The 20,595-nt window shown below is 38.3% G+C and overlaps 1 protein-coding gene across 4 annotated transcripts; it reads right to left on the reverse strand.

Annotated features, from left to right (window-relative positions):
- Positions 1–295: 295 nt before the first annotated feature.
- On the reverse strand, positions 296–20,553 carry FBXO43 (F-box protein 43). Of its 4 annotated transcripts, none has more exons than XM_077846780.1 (5): positions 15,377–16,021; positions 11,413–12,866; positions 6,331–6,433; positions 1,785–1,988; positions 296–492 (listed from the first exon to the last, which is right to left on the reverse strand). In XM_077846780.1, the coding sequence occupies exons 1-5, from the start codon at positions 15,377–15,379 to the stop codon at positions 457–459; spliced, it is 1,800 nt and encodes a 599-aa protein (XP_077702906.1). In that variant the 5' UTR covers positions 15,380–16,021; the 3' UTR covers positions 296–456. The 4 variants fall into 4 exon arrangements, with proteins under 4 accessions (XP_077702906.1, XP_077702904.1, XP_077702903.1 ...); XM_077846778.1 differs by lacking the exons at positions 296–492; positions 15,377–16,021 and adding exons at positions 1,213–1,681; positions 20,026–20,553; XM_077846777.1 differs by lacking the exon at positions 296–492 and adding an exon at positions 1,214–1,681 and having other exon boundaries at positions 15,377–16,029.
- Between the last annotated feature and the right edge of the window lie 42 nt (positions 20,554–20,595).

Genomic DNA, 20,595 nt, shown 5'->3' on the forward strand with positions numbered 1-20,595 from the left:
AATAGTGAAAATGTTCATATGACAGAAGATATGATTTGATCTAAGCCACAGAAAGAGAAGTCAAGGACAGGTAGTCAGATTAAATCAATGGTAGAGGTTAATGGAACAATGTTAAGTATATTGACCCTGATGTAGAGGATACCTCAGGAAACTAAATAGACACTAAGAACTAAACTTGATTAGAATCAACTAAATCAGAAAATTTGATTTAAAATTTATAGACTGTGTAACTTATTAAAAACAACTGACAATTTTATTTATATTTATATTTAGCCTCCAAAAATTCTTCGTGGAATTAGAATGGATATAGATAAAATTTAATATGTAGTAGTTAAAATGTTTAATGAGTTAAACAACAATTTTAAATTTAGGGCAGCTTTTTCCAAATATATCTTTATCTAGGGGCACTTAGGTGGCTCAGTTGGTTAAGTGCCTGACTCTTGATTTTGGCTCAGGTCATGATGTACATAGATACATACACACATCAGTTACCTAAAGACAAAAAAAAAACATGAAACCATCTTCAAATGTTCCCCTGGTCTTAGCAATTTGTTCAATAATATAACTTACCTCTTTCTTGCTGCTATTCTATAAATGGACCATGCTACCTTAAACCATTTTTGGAAAGAGGTACATTATAAACAATTTAGTACATTTTCTTATTTAAAAATAAGTCTAAAACTACTTGTTTTTAAAAAATCTTTTCTAACTAGTCCAAATTTGTCACAATACTAATACCCAGGCTAGATTAAACAAATGGAATCTGTGATTATGGTTCTGGAATTTTAAAAAGTGCTTAAATGAAATGCATGATTTATAAGGGTTTATTAACTAAGATTCTCATGGTGAATAGCAACATATGTCTAATAATTTACTTTCTATATCTTCTTAGTAATCAATATTAAGTAAATTTTATTTAACCAGAAGTTTGTGTACATATGACACTCACTATATTTAACTATTGAAATTATAGAAGAAAATTCAATAGAACTTCTGAAAACATTTTATTTATATTTCATTTCAGTCAAATATTCATCTTCTAAGGCTATAAGGCCATCTGTCTCAAGTTCAAAATTTGTAATATTATTTGGAAAACTATTTTTAAAAAGTGTTTGAAGGACATTTCAACACAGAGTGATGAAATGCACAATTTTCAAAGGTTACATGAAACACTTAAATACATATATATGGTAACATTAAAAATTCTTTATTTAAAAACACTTATTAAAATGGGAAAATGTGACACAGTAAAATAAAATTTTTTCAAACTCATCACTAAAGAATACAGACATAGATTATGATATATACAAAATAGGAAATAAATCATCATCTGTCATTAATGGGAAATTTTCCATGCTTTCAAAATAATCATAATTTTAAGTCAGACAAAATATTGTTTAGGGGGAATGCTTCTTTTATATTCAAAGTCTCTTTAAAGGCGTCTTAAATTCTGCTTACTCTGGGCACTTCCTGGAAGAGCATCTTTTCTATTTCTTGGCTTTGCTGCTCCTCTATTACATTCTTCAGACCCATGATAAGCACATAAACATAACACACAAAAGTCAAAACCACAGGCTGTGCGGCTACACAGTCCCCTTTTCTTAAATGGCTGGTACTTAGCAGGGCATTGGCACCTGGGGCAAGGTTTTAATGCTTCATCAATAAATAGTGTTTTGGCAACCTGCAGTGAAAGCATACACACTAAATCTTCCAGTTTCATACAGAGAATCATTTTATTTCAAACTCTAAATATTTAATTCTAATAACTTATGATAAATACTTACCTTAACATATTCTTCCTGTTTACTAGTTAAGTGAGTAACAGAAGAGCTTGCTATAGGTGTCAAAACTTCTCCCCAAGGAGAAAATGTTGAAACTTCTCCTTTCTGAAAACCTGGTATCCTAGCCTGAGCTTGTACAGATTTTAAAGCTGATCGATTTATAAGATGGAGCCGAGTGGCAGCATCCTCAACATTTAATATAGCCCCCTGCGGTAAAAGATAAGAGGGGTCAATACTGTAATATTAAAAGTTCCGGAACAGTTTTCTGATACACTTGTATTTAAATATTGAAAGTGATTTCACACTGAATTTCACTAGAATTTTCTCCCTAAGCTTTCCTTTTTAGAAAAAAATGTTTTTCTCTCATCTAACATTTAAATGTCAAAGAAATATAAATGAACAAAATTAAAACAATAAATATTAGCTTTAAGTTTGCATGATTTGTTATTTTTTCCATTTAAGGCATGGGTTAGCAAACTTTTCCTGAAAATGGCCAGATAGCATATATTTTACATTTTGCAGGCCAGATAGTCACAGCTACTCAAATGCCATTTTAGCAAAAGTAGCTGTAGAGATATGTAAATGAAAGAGCAAGACTATGTTCCAATACGACTTACTTTCAAAACAGAAGGAATGAACAGGATTTGGTCCACAGGCTAGAGTTTGCCAACCCCTTTTTAAGTCAAGGTTTAAGAAGAAGTGAATCTTTGTAAAATTTGCTATGGGGTATCATGGAATTCCTTGAAGGTTTCTTACCTTAGCCACATGTCAGAAGAACAATGGGCCTGGCTAGACCGTGAAATCCAATTGGTTTGGCTAGTTTCTACAATACACGCAAATACTGGAATCATTTTTACACTTACATTTTAACAAACAAGATTTGATGTTTGAAAAGCAGAAAAAAAGGTATCTCTTATCTGAACTGGATTTCCATATTACTTAAATATTTAGCCAAGAAATTTTTTTTCGTTTTTTTTTTTAAGATTTTACTTATTTATTCATGAGAAACACAGAGAGACATAGGCAAAGGGAGAAGTAGAGAGAAGTCAGAGACATAGGCAAAGGGAGAAGTAGGCTCCCTGGAGGGAGCCTGATGCGAGACTCAATACCGGGACTCTGGGATCATGCCCTGAGCCAAAGGCAGACGCTCAACAGCTGAGCCAACCTAGGCATCCCCGTGAATATTTTCAATAAGCCTTCTATTTTGTTGGAGTTGATAACGGGAAAAAATAGTTGTTTTTTTTTTTGTTTTTTTTTTTAACAAATTGGTGTTCTTAATCAATTATCAAAATAAAATCTACTGAGTGAATTTTCTCATGTGTTTAACTAAAACTGTGCTTCCTCTCCCTTGATAGTCTCCCTTTGGCACAATTGGCTCCTAACAGTGAGGAGAGAGAAAATATAAGAAATTGTAGAAGGATGAGTATACGAAGTAAGATTAGCTGGTCATGAAAAATTCCATGATTAACAGTTTAACAACATATGCATATGTGTAATGGATATCGGTTTTCCAAAATTAGAATGAATACAACTGAGTTTTTTCAAGGACTCAATATTTTCTTTATAGTACATCTGTATAAATAATTTGCAGCCTAGGACACAAGTACAGGACACAAGAGCATACCAAAATTTTGATGGATTTCAATGCAGTTGGTAAACACAGTGATTGTGTATAAATCAAAAAAATGAATAGAGATACATTGTTGAAATAGATTTCAGCCACAGAATAAACATTCATTTATTTAACAAATATTTACAGAACTCATAAAGGTGCCAAGTGAATAAAACAGTCTAATCCCAGTCCTCCTAGACTTTAAAATGTGTGCTATCATCTCTGAACGATAGGAGACAAAGCAGTCAACCAAGGCACATGTTTGTGAAGGCCAAAATTTTTCAAACATAGTCACATCGTGTTACCAGAAAATATGTAAATGTGAGAGTGGAGTCGCCATGTGATTGTTCATTTCCACGATTATAAAAGAACAGCGAAGAATACAGTAAATTAAGAAATTTGATGGAAAAAGCATATCCCAATTCTAATGCTTCTCATGGCTGCAAAGCAAACAGATAAAATTGAGATCCTATTACATGTAACTGGTGTGTGCCTTCTAACTCTCACACGTAAGGAGTTTTCAGAGAAATTACATAAGTGTGAGGAAAACCCTCAAACAACTTTGTCTTATGATGTTTCCATTGAGTTAATGATAGACATTAGGAAAGTTCAAGTGGAAAGCAACCAGTCCATATCATAATGGGACAGCAAAGTGCACCAGGAAGGGTATCTCTGGGGAAAAGAAGAAACAGGAAGAATACCTGATTTGTCTGCACTTACACAGAGGAGATTTCCAGTTCTGGTGGATAATAGGAGATGAATCAGGGATCTGTACAGAGAAACACTAAGCAAAACAAAAGAAACTGGGCAATTATTAACTCTGGGGGGAAAAAAGTTATATAGGAAAAAAGGTGTAATCATAAAGAACTGCATGTTTCAGCTGTCAAAAACTCATAATCTCAATATGGTCTTAATAATGTCAGCTCCTAGTTTTGATTTGTGCCTAAATGGTAGTGTGATTACATCAGTGAGGCAGTAGAAAAGGAGAAAGGAGTTCAGAGAGACAGGAGGGTGGGGTAGTAAGTAGTAGTGGTGAGAGTTTAGAGAACAAACTCTCTAAAGAAAAAAGCCAAGAAAGAGCAGTAAAGCCATGCTAGTTAGAAATGTGGAGGTAAATCTCAGAAGGAACTGAAGAGTTGAAAGTGACTAACTTGGAGCAAGAATCAAAAGTACAAAGGGACAGGCAAGAGAATGTGTTTTGTTATACGCCTCATAGTCCAACTTGACTTTTTATTTATTTAAAAAAAAATTTTTTTAAATTTATTTATGATAGTCACACACAGAGAGAGAGAGAGAGAGAGAGGCAGAGGGAGAAGCAGGCTCCATGCACCGGGAGCCTGACGTGGGATTTGATCCTGGGTCCCCAGGATCACGCCCTGGGCCAAAGGCAGGCGCTAAACCGCTGCGCCACCCAGGGATCCCAGCCAACTTTTTAAAACCATGTATTTGTTTTACTCTGAAAAAAAAAATCTAAAAAAGAAACCAAAATAAGAAAAAAAATCCAAGTAAGGGAGAATGTATAGTCCTTCAAGAAATAAAGTTGGAAAAAAAAAAAAAAAGCAGTGGCCAGGATACAAAGACAGAATATTTTATCTAGAATTACCTGAAGTGTTGCCAAACACAACCACGTTTCTTTCCTTGTAGGATGTACAATGTACATGGAGCTAACGGTTTAATATTAATAGATACTTACTTAAAAATTGTTTTTTAAGTAAGTCCTTAGCATATAGAGCAGCACTCTAAAAACATAAGAACTTAAGAAGGCAATTAATATTTTCTCTCTTATAAGCAACAGCAATAAGTAGCCAGGAGCTGTGAGTAAGTTGTAAGGCAATATCATAGGTGAGAAGGTAAAACTTTTCTTCAAAGTAAAACAGAAAGTCAACATTAAGTTAAGTACAGTCCCTAATATTTCACTGTAATGAGAAATCCACCAATCTATCTAGGTATTTATATTTATTTATACCGTGTTTCATCTCAATTATTATATTGTCAAATTAGAGATTTACTTGTTATTGAATGCTTTTCTCTAGAACAAGAACAAGAATTCTCATGGAATTTCTTTTGGTATTGATCGCTAAGAAAGGTCTAAAAATTGCATATACCATACATATGGATGCCAGAGTCATCAGATGACTATTACACAAAGTAGTATCCCTAGGAAGACTTAATCAGCTTCTGCAGGACTTTTCCTGTAACTTCAAATCTGGTTCTCAAATCTTCAAGAAAATACAAGCTAATGGTGCTTTACCAGTACTAATCTGCCACAGTCACTCATTTCCAGGCCTTCCTCTATGCTATTCTCTCTGCTGAAACACTCCTCCCTGTCTTCACCTGGCTAGCCACTCACTCACTCCCTCATCCTTCAAGTCTCAGCTGAGTTGTACTTTTCTGAAAAGCCTTCTCTTGATACCCAAGTATCAAATACTCCTTTTAAATGTTCCAAAAGAACTAACTCTGGGCTTCCCAACACATCTGTATTGTAATCACCTGTTTATTCATATCATCCCCAGGACATGAACAGGGACCATTTCAGAAAGACTCACCATTGCAATCTGAGCAAGTGGCACATAATATCCACTCAAAAGACTGGATACAAAGTGTTATGAGGATATCTACTTACGAATAGGATCCAGCATAGCACTGGTATTAAAACCCTGCTAACAACACACACACCTAAACAACAAAACCCCTCAAGACGCTCTTGATGCTAGGTAGTCTACATTTATGGACTGGAAGGAAATGGAGTTTGGGAAAAGTAAAACATTCATGAGTGAATGTTTGCTAAGTGAAAAGGGCCAAAAGATAGCAGGAAAACCATATTAGGTTGTCCAACAATATTAGATTATTATTTTTATCATTTTTATTTTATTTTAAAAAATTTTTTTTGATTATTATTTTTATAAATCCATTTGAGGAAAGTATTATATACATTACCTCAGAATCTGTTTTCAGTTGTGAGATATAAAATTTCCTCCTCCGATTTGCTTTTTTATCTTGAACAATAATTTCACGCCAATTTCTGCTCACTTTCCAAACACTATAATAAAAAGATTGGTCTTCATTTTATATACATTCCACAAAATTAACATTTTTTGCATTTGGCAATTAATAAGAAAAACTTGCTTTAAAGATTTTGGACAGTAAATTTAAACCTAAAAATTTACATTAAAAGTATGACTTGATGTACATCATTTCATATTGTTTTATCCCATTAAAATACTAAATATATGTCAGCATTATATCAATAGATTATCTTATAAATGATTAAGGGGAAAACATAGTTTCCTATTAAGGTAATATGAGTCCACTGGGAGACTAAGAGGATTTTTAACTTCAAATGTGAGACTAAAATTAAAAACCTGGAACACAACATGTAGAAAACGATTATCATTTATACAGCACAAGAGGTTTCTATCTATTCCTCCTATTTAAGGTACTTAACAAGTCTATCATTTTGATTAAACAAACATAAGAACTATCAATAATTCATTGGATGTACTAAGTGCTAAATACAATCATTAATTGGTAGCACTACAAAGTTCCTATTTTATAAACCAAAGTTGATGAGAATGAAGTTAAAGAAAAAGAGTCCAATTTAGGGACGCCTGAATGACTCAGTGGTTAAACGTCTGCCTTCAGCTCAGGGCATGATCCTAGAGTTCCAGGGTCAAGTCCCACATTGCGCTCCCTGCATGGAGTCTGCTTCTCCCTCTGCCTATGTCTCTGCCTCTCTATCTCTCTGTGTCTCTCATGAATAAATAAAATATTTTTTTAAAAAAATCATCAAGACAGTGTGGTACTGGCACAAAAACAGACACAATGATCAATGGAACAGAATAGAGAACCCAAAAATGGGCCCTCAACTGTATGGTCAACTAATATTCAACAAAGCAGGAAAGAATATCCATGGGAAAAAGGACGCTCTCTTCAATAAATGGTTCTGGGAAAATTGGACAGCCACGTGCAGAAGAATGAACCTAGACCATTCTCTTACACCATACACAAAAATACACTCAAAATGGATGAAAGATCTAAATGTGAGATAAGAATCAATCAAAATCCTAGAGAAGAACACAGGCGACACTCTTTTTGAACTTGGGCACAATAACTTCTTTCAAGATACATCTATAAAGGTAAGGGAAACAAAAGCAAAAATGAACTATTGGGACTTAATCAAGATAGGAAGCTTCTGCACAGCAAAAGAAACAGTCAACAAAACTAAAAGACAACCCACAAAATGGGAGAAGATATTTGCAAATGACTATCAGATAAAAGGCTAGTATCCAAGATCCAAAAAGAACTTATTAAACTCAACACCCAAGAAACAAACAATCCAATCATGAAATGGGCAAAAGACAAGAACAGAAATTTCACCAAAGAAGATATACACATGGCCAACAAGCACATGAAAATGCTTCACATCACTTGCCATCAGGGAAATACAAATCAAAACCACAATGAGATACCACCTCAACACCGGTGAGAATGGTGAAAATTAACAAGACAGGAAACAACAAATGTTGGAGAGGATGTGGAGAAAGGGGAACCTTCTTGCACTGTTGGTAGGAATGCAAACTGGTACAGCCACTCTGGAAAACTGTGTGGAGGTTTCTCAAAGAGTTAAAAATAGAGCTACCCTACAATCCAGCAAGTGCACTACTGGGGATTTACCCCAAAGATACAGATGCTGTGAAATGCCAGGACATCTGCACCCCAATGTTCATAGCAGCAGTGTCCACAATAGCAAAACTGTGGAAGGAGCCTCGATGTCCATCAACAGATGAATGGATAAAGAAGATGTGCTCTATATATAAAATGGAATACTACTCAGCCATTAGAAAGGACGAATTTGCTTCAATGTGGATTGAACTGGAGCATACTATGCTGAGTGAAGTAAGTCAATTGGAGAAAGACAATCATTATATGGTTTCACTCATGTGGGGGAATACAAGAAAGAGTGAAAGGGATTATAGGGGAAAGGAGGGAAAATGAGTGGGAAAAATTAGAGAGGGTGACAAAACATGAGAGACTCCTAATCTGGGAAATGAACAAGGGGTAGTGGGAGGGGAGGCAGGTGGGGGGATGGAATGACTGGGTGACAGGCACTGAAGAGGGCACTTGACGAGATGAGCATTGGGTGTTATACTATATGTTGGCAAATCAAACTTCAATAAAAAAATATATATATTAAAAAAATAAAAATTTCAAAGAATAGTCACTCTTACCTGGAATCACTATACTTTTGTTTTTGAAAATAAAACTATTTATCTCCAATTAAACAAAAGGAAAAAATACAATTTATATCCAGTGATTGCCTATTTATCAGTAACTTTGGCTTTACTGATTATTAAAAATAGATAATCTCTCTGGTATTTTTTAAAGATTATTTATTTATTTATTCATGAGAGACACAGAGAGAGCATGAGAGAGAGAGAGAGGCAGAGACACAGGCAGAGGGAGAAGCAGGCTCCATGCAGGGTACCTGATGTGGGACTTGATCCTGGGACTCCAGGATCATGCCCCAGGCCAAAGGCAGGCACTAAACCACTGAGCCATCCAGGGATCCCTCTCTGGTCTTTTTTATTACTTAAATCACTCCAAGGGAATAAAAGGTCAGACAATTAAAAAAAGGTCACTTGTTGTTATGGAGATAATACTTGAGTTGTTAACACTACTGTTCTTCCAGTTACCATGGCCACTTCAGTTGCCTTGCCTCTCCCTAAACCAATACATGTGTCTTATATCAGTGATGGAGAGGAAAAGGCAGAAAGTCACCCATTAATCGGGAAGAAATGAACTATGTAACTGGGTATTTGCCACAGTTATTTCAACCGACCATAGTCTCTCACATTACCAAAAATAAACACTGCTAACATTATACTTACATCCTGCAGTACAAATACTATACATTTGGAGGGCTGCGGAGAAGAGGTAATTACAAAAATATGACTGAATATCACCTGCTCCCACAAGTGAGCATCCAAAAGTATCACCCAAGTTTTTCACTTGGTCTCTATCCAAACACTACAGCATATAAAAATAAAATTCTGTATTTCAGCCATATCTCCAGGATTTTTTTAAAACAATTTATCTCATTGAACATTTTTTTAAGACACATACATACAGGTACACTATTTATTATACTACATGGGTTGCACCAAGTACATTCCCAATCACGTTTATTTAGAAAGGCCTTAAATCTTAATATGAGTTTGTGGGAAAGCATTGGATTGGAAATCAGAGGGCTCAGGGCTCCTGGGTGACTCAGTCAGTTGAACATCTGACTCTTGATTTCAGCTCGGGTCATGATCTCAGGGTTGTGGGAATCAAGCCTGGCACTGGGCTCCATGGGAGACTGCTTAAGATTCTTGCCCTCCCTCTGCCCCTCCCCCCAGTTCTCCCTCTCCAAAAATCATCATCATCATCATCATTATCATCATCATCAGAGCCTCAATTATAGACCTAGATATATTCCTATCTCTTTGAAAGGCTGTTGGCTCACTTAACTTCTCTGGAGCACAGTTTTCTCATCTGTAAAATATGTGATTAGACTAGATGTCTCAAAAGAGTTCCAGCTATGAAATCCTACAATTCTCTACAATAGCCTACAATTAATTTGTGGAAGAAAGGTGAAGAAGGGCTTTAGCAGAAGTAGTAGCCATAAAAACAGCAAGATTCTATGAACCAAACTCTTGACATATCCCTATCAAAATCAAATTCACAAACTTTCCTGCATGTCCTCCTCCAACCGTCACCTTGCAGAAGTCCTGTTCACAAGGGTTCCCTCCTTCCTGGTATGGCATTCCCAAGGGTCTTGTCTTCTGATAGTTCTGCAACTCCCCCAAAGTGCTAGTATGAACACAGTATTTATAACCCTAGCTCCCACTGTCAATACTCCTAAATATCTGGTTCTCTTTAATTATGTAGCAGCATTCAATACACTGAAATCTCCATTAATACAAATTCTTCAGTTTCTACTTTCTTGAAATTCCCAAAAGTAATTACATTCCACTGCCTATTAGCAATAAAAATGAATTAATCCATCTTCCCTTGGTCTCTGGAAAAACTAAGCCCTAAAATGAAAGCTAACCATCATTTTGTAGAATTTAGATGAAATAACTAAATGGTATCCTTTGTATGCTGTCATTTCTTAGTCACCATAATACTTTACATTATTTCTGGCCAAGTATCATAACTTTAATACAATTTGCAATCTGACAGTGGGATGTGAACTATTAAATCATTAAATAACTCTTGTGGAATATAGCTTGCTATCTTGAATATTTAAAGTTCAACATTTAGAAACTCTCTTCTCAAATGGCAGTAACATGAACTTTATCCAGAAGACTATATTGATGCTTCTAAAACAGGATTTTTTTTTTAAGATTTTTTTTTGGGGGGCACCTGGGTGGCTCAGTCAGTTAAGCATCTGCCTTCGGCTCAGGTCATGATTGCAGGGTCCTGGACCAAGCCCCATGTGGGGCTCCCTGCTCAGCAGGGAACCTGCTTCCCCCTCTCGTACCTCTCCCCTAGCTTGTACGTTCTCTCTCTCTCTCTCTCTCTCTCTCTTACTCTGTCTCTTTTATTTGCGAGAATGCACATGCACACAAGTAGGGGGAAGGGGCACAGGGCGAGAACTCCCAAGCAGACTCCAGGCTGAGCCTGGAGCCTAGCCAGAGGCAGGACTTGACCCCATGAGCCCTGAGATCAGGACCCCAGCAGAAACCAAGAGTTGGACCCCCAACCGACCTGAGCCACCCAGGCGCTCCTAAAACAGGGTTTTAAACAGAAGGAACTGTATTAGTAAGCTCTATTGGGAAGTTCACTAAACCACCTTTGATAAAGTATAAAACAATCAAAGATAGAGATAATAAAACAAAACAAATTAAAAAACAGGACGACAACTCAACTCACAGAAAAACTTTCCAACTTAAAAAAAAAAGTGTTAAAAAGAAAAGTGTTAGGAAGGAAGTTTTATTTCAGAAAAAAAAAAAAAAAAGACGATATATTTCTTACCTGCATAGGCTTTCTGCAGTCAATGAATCTAAAACCATAGCAAGAATATGCTTTAAATTTCTGTATTTTAATTCTGTTAAGATGTCCACCTTTTCTATACCCATTTTCTTGCCAATCAGTCCTGCAAGTACACACTGTAGTACAGCTATCTGGCCCCCATCCGTGTCTTCTAAGAATTCATGTGCAACATTTTGCTGGAATCTTTTTCTTTTGCTTCTCATGAAGAGCTCATGCACTAGCTGCAAGGCTGGGGTCTTTGATAAATTCTTAAAGCTTAAGATCTTATTGTCACTGCTCAGCTGATCCTCCAAGGTATCTGAAGCAGCTTCTGGTGTTGCTTCAGAGTCTGAGTCCTTTTCTGTCTCCGATTGTGAGCTTTGTTCTTGAAGGGTGGACAGTCTTCTCAGCCTTCGAAGATGCCCCGACTTTTTTACGGTGTCCCCCACTTTGACAGTTCCCCTATGTTTCTGAAATTCTCGAAAAGAACTTTCCTGGTCAGAGAGGGAATCTTCTGATTTATCCAAACAAAGTGAGTTAAAACCACTGTCTTCAGGTGTTGAAATATTGCCCCTTACTTCAGTTGAAGGAGAGAGCCTTTGACTTGCATTAAATTTAATGTTTGCTACAAGATTACTTACTGGAGTCACACATATGTTCTCATCTGTTCCACAACGTGTGCCTCTAGCAGAGGAGCCCAGAAGTTTGGGATATGTATTCTCATTGTTAATAAATAGACTGCTACCACTAAGGTCACATGTGATAGAGTCTCCAGTAAAACTATTGCCCCGAATCGGAGATAAACATTCGACTTCAAACAGGCTACAATTATCTTTAGAATCATCAACTGTGGAAGTCTTCTGTTGAGAAAAATTTAGTCTCAATATTTGACTGCTGGAAGTGGCTTCTTCTGTTTTCAATGTACTAGTAACTAAAGGACTAAAACTCGTTTGCCTTGGAAAACTTGAAGCACTACTTGGAATATTTTTTTCTAAGTTGAGAACTTGGTTTATACTACTTTCTAGAGAACTGTTTTGTGAATCAAAGTCCCCATTTAGAAGAGAGAAAGATATGTCCAACCTTCTGCGCAGCAAAAATTTTTTTCCACTGACTTTAGGGGTTTCACAGAGTTCTGGGGTTTTATCATGTTCCTTCCTAGAAAAGACAAGTCTCTTTTTTTGAGTTGGTGATTCTAAAGGATGAGTTAAACCCAGATTTGGAGTTTCAGGATGTTCATGGGTTAATGTTAAGCCTTTTTCTTTCTTTCCAAAAAATTCTTTATCTGTATTATCAAAGTTGCAGGGTTGTAACAACTCATTATAGCCACTATCTTGAAATGAAGATGTGGAACAAAAATCTCTGAAGCTGGAGTATTTGAAATTGACAGTAGGAGAGTCCACCTCATTTTCTGCGCCAGTGCAAGCTTGATTTGAATGTCTCTCTGACATCTTCAAAATCTGTTTCCACAAAATTAAAATAAATTTTATTCTTCCATTGAAATGAGTAGCCTTGCAGCTTACACCAAAACACATTACTTGCTATGAATATGGATAATAATAGAAAATGTTATGGCAATAAAAACAGTTACTTTAAAAAATAAATATACTCATATATACTTATGTGTATATTACTTAACCTAATTTTTAATATCACAAAACCCAAAACTTTTGGGTTATACATATTTACAGATTATTTGACTAAGCATAGTCTAAGCACCATGCACAAATATTTTCTTGAACTACACCTGAGGAAAAAAATCTGGCAGCATCTTTTTTAGATTTTATTACTTTAGATTTTAATAGCACTAAAGTACATAATTAGAGTATTAATATTCTAGCCTATTTGTACTGGTCTATATCTAGTCAGCTGGATATTTCCCTTCAAAGTTCTGGTATATTAGTAAAGCTGCTTAAAAAACTATATATCAATTTTTAAACATGTCTTTGGAAATGTGTCAAATGAGTGCTGCCACTAGATTCAACTGCAACTTGGCTAAGCAGCACCAGGATAATGTAATTCGTACTTGTAGGCCTGTCACAGCCCCCATGACCATTCTCAAGGTCTGAGTTCTTAGACTCATAACTTTGCAAAGACCCCTTGGCTCATTCACCTAAGTGAATGAATTTTAAAAACAACAAATTGCTACTCCAACCACAAAACAAGTTTCTTTACAGTAAAATGATCATGGGAATATTACCACTGGGAAAAGTATCTAAGTGTTTTTCAACCTTTTGAATCTATATTCAATTTTGGTAAATCTCATACATTAAGATCTCGGTTGTTCTTCTGTACATGCTTACCAGGCAAGATAATCGAACTTTGTTTTCTATAATTTGTATTATAATTAGAAATAATTTTGTTTTCAAAATATTAAGTTAATGACATATAATGAGCTTTCAAATTACCCCTACACCCATGAATATTTCCCCCTCTCTGAGAATCATTCTGTAACGTAAATTAAAATTAGGTCAAGAAACCCTTCCATAATCTTAGAGCAAATGTAACTGTTCTACCTCACCACTAGGTGTCTCATTGTACTAGAATTTGGGAAACAGAGGCAAACTGTTAAACCAAAATGGGGATGCAGTATCATCCTCTTCCCCTACCACCCATAGGCCACTTGATATAAATACATAAACAAAAACCTGTCTACTTATTTTCTGTTCATCTACACAACTGAAGTTGCCTCCAACGTATTTTCTCTGCTGTCATCATGTCCATTTTTCTACTATTCCAAGATGTTGGTCTCAAACAAAACATGGTTTTTCAAAACTTAATTTTCAAATCATTTAAAAAAGACTAATGCAAAATTATGAAATGCCCATTGGCTTATAAATTTTACCGATTCAACAGTTCACTGATTAATCAAACTCCTTGATACTCATTTTTTAAAACCAGACTCCTGGGTGTTGAGAATACTTATCTCTATGTGCTCTCAAAAAAGAAAAAATTGGCAAGGATGTGGAGAAAAGGGAAATTTCACGGACCATTGGTGGGAATGCGAATTGGTGCAGCAATTGTGGAAAGCAGTATGGAAATTCCTTAAAAATTAAAAATAGAGGGCAGCCAGGTTGGCTCAGCGGTTTAGCGCCGCCTTTAGCCCAGGGCATGATCCTGGAGACCCAGGATTGAGTGCGACGTCGGGCTCCCTGCATGGAGCCTCCTTCTCCCTCTGCCTGTGTCTCTGCCTCTCTCTCTCTCTGTCTCTGTCTCATGAATAAATAAATAAAATTAAAAAGAATTAAAAATAGAACTACGATACAGCAATTCCACTTCTGGGTATTTATCCAAAGAAAATAAAAATACTAATTTTAAAAGATATATGCACCTCCATGTTCACTGAAGCATTATTCATAATAGTCAAGATAGGAAGCAACCTAAGTGTCCATTGATAGACAACTGATAAAAATGTGGTACATATATGCAATGAAATATTACTCTGCCATAAAAAAGAATGAAATCTTGCCATTTGTGACTACAAGCATGGATTCATAAGGTATTATGTTCAGTGAAATAAGTCAGACAAAACCAAATACCTTATGATTTCACTTACTGTGGTATCTTAGAAACAAACAAAACAGACTCAGATACAGAGAACAATCTGAAGTTTTCAGAGGGGATGGGGGAAAAGGGTGGTCAAAATAAGTGAAAGGGATTAAGAGGTACAAACCTCCAGTTATAAAAGAACTAAGTCATGAGTTTGTAATATACATCTTAGGGAATACAGTGAATAACATTGTAGTAACTTTTTATAGTGACAGATAATAACAGATAACAGACCTTGGTAGGTCTATCAAGTTTTCGATCATTTCGAAATGTATAAAAATATAGCATGCTATGTTGTACACTTGAAACGAATATAATATTGTATGTCAATTATATTTCAATTTAAAAAAACACTTTTTAGAGAATGAAATACTATTTAACTATATTAAAACCAAATTTTTATTTAAGGGGAAAATCTTACCATCAGTAAATCTTGAGCTCTTAGATGTCAGTTATGTGAGCTTCCAAACAAGAAAATCGTTCACTTTGCTTTTAAAACTCATGCCAAAGTATTACCAATTTAAGACTTTAGTTTGGACCATTGAAACGTGCGACAGCATGATGGCTGCTAAGATTAGAAAGGTACATAAAATACACACTCCAGGGATTATTCCTAACATATGACAAGGCCTAAATCATTCTGAATTTCCTTCTGCTTTCCAGATAATAGTAATTTCAATATCCTTGTTCCCTCCAGCTAGTCTTGGAACTGAGGAACCTTCCCAAATTCGGGTTTCTGAAAATGCAGCGTAAGCCGGAGCGCTGTCATTTACTCCCGGAGGTGCTCCCAGCCGGCAGGTGGTTAACGGTCTCAGCAGGGCGTCTTTTGGCCCCGTGCGTCCCTCTCGGACCTTCCCAAGGCCCAGGGCCCAGAACGCCACCGAGAGGCGGGGGGCGGGGGCGGGGGCGGGGGCGTCCCCCGGAGAGGAGCGAGCCGGCAAGAGAGCCCGCCTTCGGGGCGCCTCTGTCCCTGCACCTGGAAAGCAAAGGCCCGCACACTCGGGCCCACCTGGACACCGGGCCACGGCCGGGCGGGGGTGGGGGGTGCGGCACACTGGCAGCCGCTGGGTGCCCCAGGCAGGAGCCACCGCCTCGCCCCCAGGGATGCCGCGCCGTGGCAACCCCCGCGCAGGTTCGCGTGGGGCCGCCGCGTTTCCCTCCTTCCGTTTGAACCGCCCGCCTCGCGTAACCGCTACGCGCCGCCCCGCCCCGCCCCGCCCCGCCCCGCCCCTTCCTCTGGCTCCGCCGCGCCCCCGCCGCGCCCCCGCCGCGCCCCCGCCGGCCCTCCTGCGACGCGCAGGCCCCGGCCCGGCTTCCCGGAGGTCTGGTCCTGCCTTTCCTACCCTTCCACCCCTACCCAAACTCAGCCCTCCTTTCCCACCTTCCCAACCCCACCAAAGCTCAGCCCGCCCTTTCCCAGCCTTCCGCTCAAGGCTCAGCCAGGCTTCCTAATTTCATGGGCTCTGCCTCTCCCCATTCTCACCTTGGGGAGCATTTTAAGGGCCACTTGGTCCTACAGTGAGATACTATTAAAAATAATGCCCGTGAATATTCACTTGAAAATGTTTCCTGAGATTGCCAGGTATAAAAAGCAGGTTACAAACCGAATAATGCCTTTGAGTAATACAGATGTACACAGGATGAATTCTGAAAGGAACGACTAACTTGGTTACAGTATCTCTACACGGGATTGTGCTTGATTATGCTGGATGAGATATTTTCTGCTATTCACTGGATAGGTTATTCTATGCCAGGCTCCATCCTCCTGCTCTTGGCAGCTTCCTCCTAGTCTCCTTTTTCTGACTTTCTTCTCTGCCTTTTCCCTAAATGAGACGTCCCATCTCAGCATTTTTTTTAACTTTATGTATTTACATAATTCTTGTGCAGAACTTCACTCATTACTTCTAAGCCAATAATAGCAGCTACCACCAGTCTCCTCCAACTGGACATTTATTTCTCATCTGAATGCCCTTTGGTCATCCAAAATGGAATATATCTAAAATCAAACACACTAACACTTATGAAGTTCTGCTCTATGTGCCAATCACTGGGCTAGGTACTGGGAATAAAAGATAAGTACAGCACAGTTATGATGTCAAGGGGCTCATAAGTGCTGTAATACAGGAACAGTAGTAGTACAAAGGAAGGAGGATCAACTAACCCTACAGAAGACGGATGGAACTAACTTTATAAAGACCATGACTTGAGGTGGTGGATTTTTTTTTTTTTTAAGATTTTATTTATTAATTCATGACAGATGCAGAGACACAGGCAGAGGGAATAGCAGGCTCCATGCAGGGAGCCTGACATGAGACTCGATTTGGGGTCTCCAGGATCACGCCCTGAGCTGAAGGTGGCACTAAACCGCTGAGCCACCCGGGCTGCCCTGAGGTGGTGGATTTCGAGGGACAAATGGCAATGTAAAAGTCAGACAACAGGTGACTTCAATCTCAAAACAAAATGTGCACGAGCAGGAAACCTCAAACAGTTGGGCAGATTTTAAATAGTTTGTTATGGCTAGAAGCTCAGATTTGAGGAAAGGGCAAAGAAAATTTCTGAGAAGGGGAAGCAGCTGAATCATGAAGAATTTGGGATGCATCTAAGAGTCTGAAGTTGATCCTCTAGGTATCGTAGAGCATTTTAATTTTAGAAAGATCACTCTGGCAGAATGGAGAACAGAAGAAAAAGAGCTGAGGGTGGTTGCAAAGAGACCACTTAGGAAGCTACTGCATGACTCTGGAAGCCAGTGGGGAAGAAGCTAGACTCAACACTCAGCAGAACCAGGTGCATGGGGCAGGGATTGAGGAAGCACAGAAGACAGGTTTGGAAGAAAATAAGATGAACTTAGTATGAGGTCGTTAAGTTTCAGGCACCTGTAAGACTTAAGGTAAGGAATTGGTGAATTACACATGCTTCAAGATAGCACCTCTCTGAAGACACCCACACATACCCAGGTAGAGTAATGCCCTCTCTAGCTCTTCAGACAAATCTCTATTATGGCCATTTTGCCCTTTCCCCTACAGCATTTGCAATCCTCCCTCTCTGCTGAATTTTCTCTGTGTAGTTTATCACCTCCTAAAAATGTTGTATTACCTGTTTAATGTCTGATCCTCCCTCTCACTATAATGTAAATAGGGCAGGGAATTTTGCCTATGGTTTTTTTTTTTAAAGATTTTATTTATTTATCCATAGAGACACAGAGAGAGAGAGAGAGAGAGAGAGAGAGAGAGGCAGAGGAACAGGCAGAGGGAGAAGCAGGCTCCATGCAGGGAGCCCAACATGGGACTCGATCCAGGGTCCCCAGGATCAAACCCCGGGCTGCAGGCGGCGCTATACCACTGCGCCACGGGGGCTGCCCTTGTCTATGGTTTAAAATCCACACAATCCCAAATACCATTTAAACATTGCTCTTTTCTCTTTCTCTAGTTAATTTTTCTTTAGGTATTTTATTATGACTGAAGAACAAAAAAGTGTATCATAACTCCCTATCATTTAAAGAATAATTTTTTACTGCCCCCCCCCCCCAACTAAAAGGGCGAAAGGGAACCTAGTTACATGTAGCTTGTCCTGGCTTTACTCATATTCCCCAAATATAAGTCACTGAGCTATATTTTCCTATTCTTTACCTACCATGGTCTTCGGCCTTTTTGCTTCCTTTTCTAGTTTGGATGTCACCCCATTACTTAAACCTCAAAATTCTAAAACCTGTTTTCCACAAGATCTAATTCTTCTTACAGGGACCATCCAGCAAAACATAAAGACTTTTCCAATCACCATGACATTCAGACTATGCAGAATAAGATCAAGGAAAATGAAAAACAGAGATTCAGAGAGGAAAATAGCAACTTGCATCTTCATTACCATATTTTAAGGAGTTAAAAGCACTAGTATCCAAGATAACAAGACATCTGCCCTCATTAGGAGAGGGAAATGCAGTGATATCTGGCAGAGGGTAAGTTCTCAAGAGAGCTAGCTGTCAGGGATGCCCAGGGCATGATCCTGGAGTCCCACATCCGGTTCCCTGCGTGCAGCCTGCTTCTCCCTCTGGTTGTTTCTCCCTCTCTGTGTGTGTCTCTTATGAATAAATAAATTTTTTTTTTTTTTTTTTTTAGTAAAAGGTGCAAGATTTATTCAATCTGAAGAGAAGCCAGAGTATAATAAATAAAATCTTTTTAAAAAGCTGTTAGCAATGATAATAGTTTACATTGGCTATGCTTCATTGTGATCCTAAGACTGTTGGTTCCTCCTGATAGGAAAAGAGGGTGCTGGATTGAGAACTAGCATCAACATGGGCTCTTGTTGAAATTCTGGATCTCCTTGATAACACTTGTAATTACCCTACCCTTCCATAGGGTGCCAAGACCCATTTACATTCTACATGTGCTGATCCAATCTGATCCCCATAGACATCTAATTATGTACCAGAATCATCTTGATACCACAACTGGAGAGTTAGAATCTGGTAAATTTTGCAATGATTACTTTCTGGATCACTCCATCATCTTTCTCTTATGTTAACAATAGTTTTATCTAATAACTCTTGTAGGAAAGCCTATTTTGACTGTTCTATTGCATTTACCCCCTTTGGTTGAGAGGTGAGGTACTTTGTAAGAGAGGTAATGGTCAAAATTTTTATGCTGTACATCATTCTGTGAAAGAAGCTAGAAAATCCATTATGTTTCCCTGGAAATTAAATAACTGACAGCCAGGAAGACTGGAAAGCAAAGATCAAGTTAAATCTCCCAGCCCCATCTGTAGAGGTGAGATCAGTTGGAACTCCTTCTGGAAGTAAAAGAAGCTCAAAGTTCTCAGGTGGCTGGACGGGAGACTGGCAAACAATATATTCTGCTTAATAAGAAATCAAAGACGTTGCCGATGCCGGGGAGAAGGAAACCTGTTTCTCTGCTGAACTATAATCGCTATTAACAACTGATGACTTTCTAAATTTTGATTACTTCATTTACTTCTTCCTCCTAAGTAAAAGCCTGCTGTGAAAGCAGCAAACAAATGTACATATTGTGACCCCAATAGCTATTAGTCTCACTGATTTTGATGTTTCAGAAAACACACCTCCGCTGCGCAGATGGTTTTGTTTCATCCAGGGAGGAATACGTGCGACGGCAGGAAGGTCAGTGCATAGTTACTCCTACCAATATCCCTCCGTGTTAGGTGGAATTAATTGATGTAGCTGCCTTCACACGGCCTTTGCTTTAAAACGAGTAAAAAGCATGGGACAGAGGGACGACAGGAGCCGACCAAAGTTTCGCAAAGCAAAACTGAAGTCATGTGAAGGATAGGGGGTGGCTGCTCCAGTGGCCCGCCCAGCACAGGTATCAAACAACTGCAAAAACCATCTGAAAAGTGCGATGGAGTCGCTGCTTCTGTGTTCCTCAGAGAGACGGTTGGCCTAGGACTCCGGGAGCACCGGCCGCTTCGCTTTCTCTTCTAACCCTCAGCCCTCCCGGAGAAGTGTTACTTTCTACTGACTTCATTAGCCAGAATATCGGACTTCCTTCCATCTGAGGAACTACTGAAATGCTTTGCTTTTCTGAAAAGTGAACTAAGTTGGGACAAAACTCGAACACTTCTCCACGCGGCCTAACAAAACGAACGCTCCCGGCTCGCCGCCTGAGCACCACC

This window comes from Canis aureus, chromosome 14, assembly GCF_053574225.1.
Source record: "Canis aureus isolate CA01 chromosome 14, VMU_Caureus_v.1.0, whole genome shotgun sequence".
NCBI lineage: Eukaryota > Metazoa > Chordata > Mammalia > Carnivora > Canidae > Canis > Canis aureus.

Excerpts from the sequence above, each read along its gene's own strand:
- FBXO43 (XM_077846777.1), bottom strand. Across the intron at positions 6,434-11,412 it reads ACTGCAGAAAGCCTATGCAG|TGTTTGGAAAGTGAGCAGAA; the intron begins GTAAGAAATATA and ends TTTTTATTATAG. Across the intron at positions 1,682-1,784 it reads AACAGGAAGAATATGTTAAG|GTTGCCAAAACACTATTTAT; the intron begins GTAAGTATTTAT and ends CTTTCACTGCAG.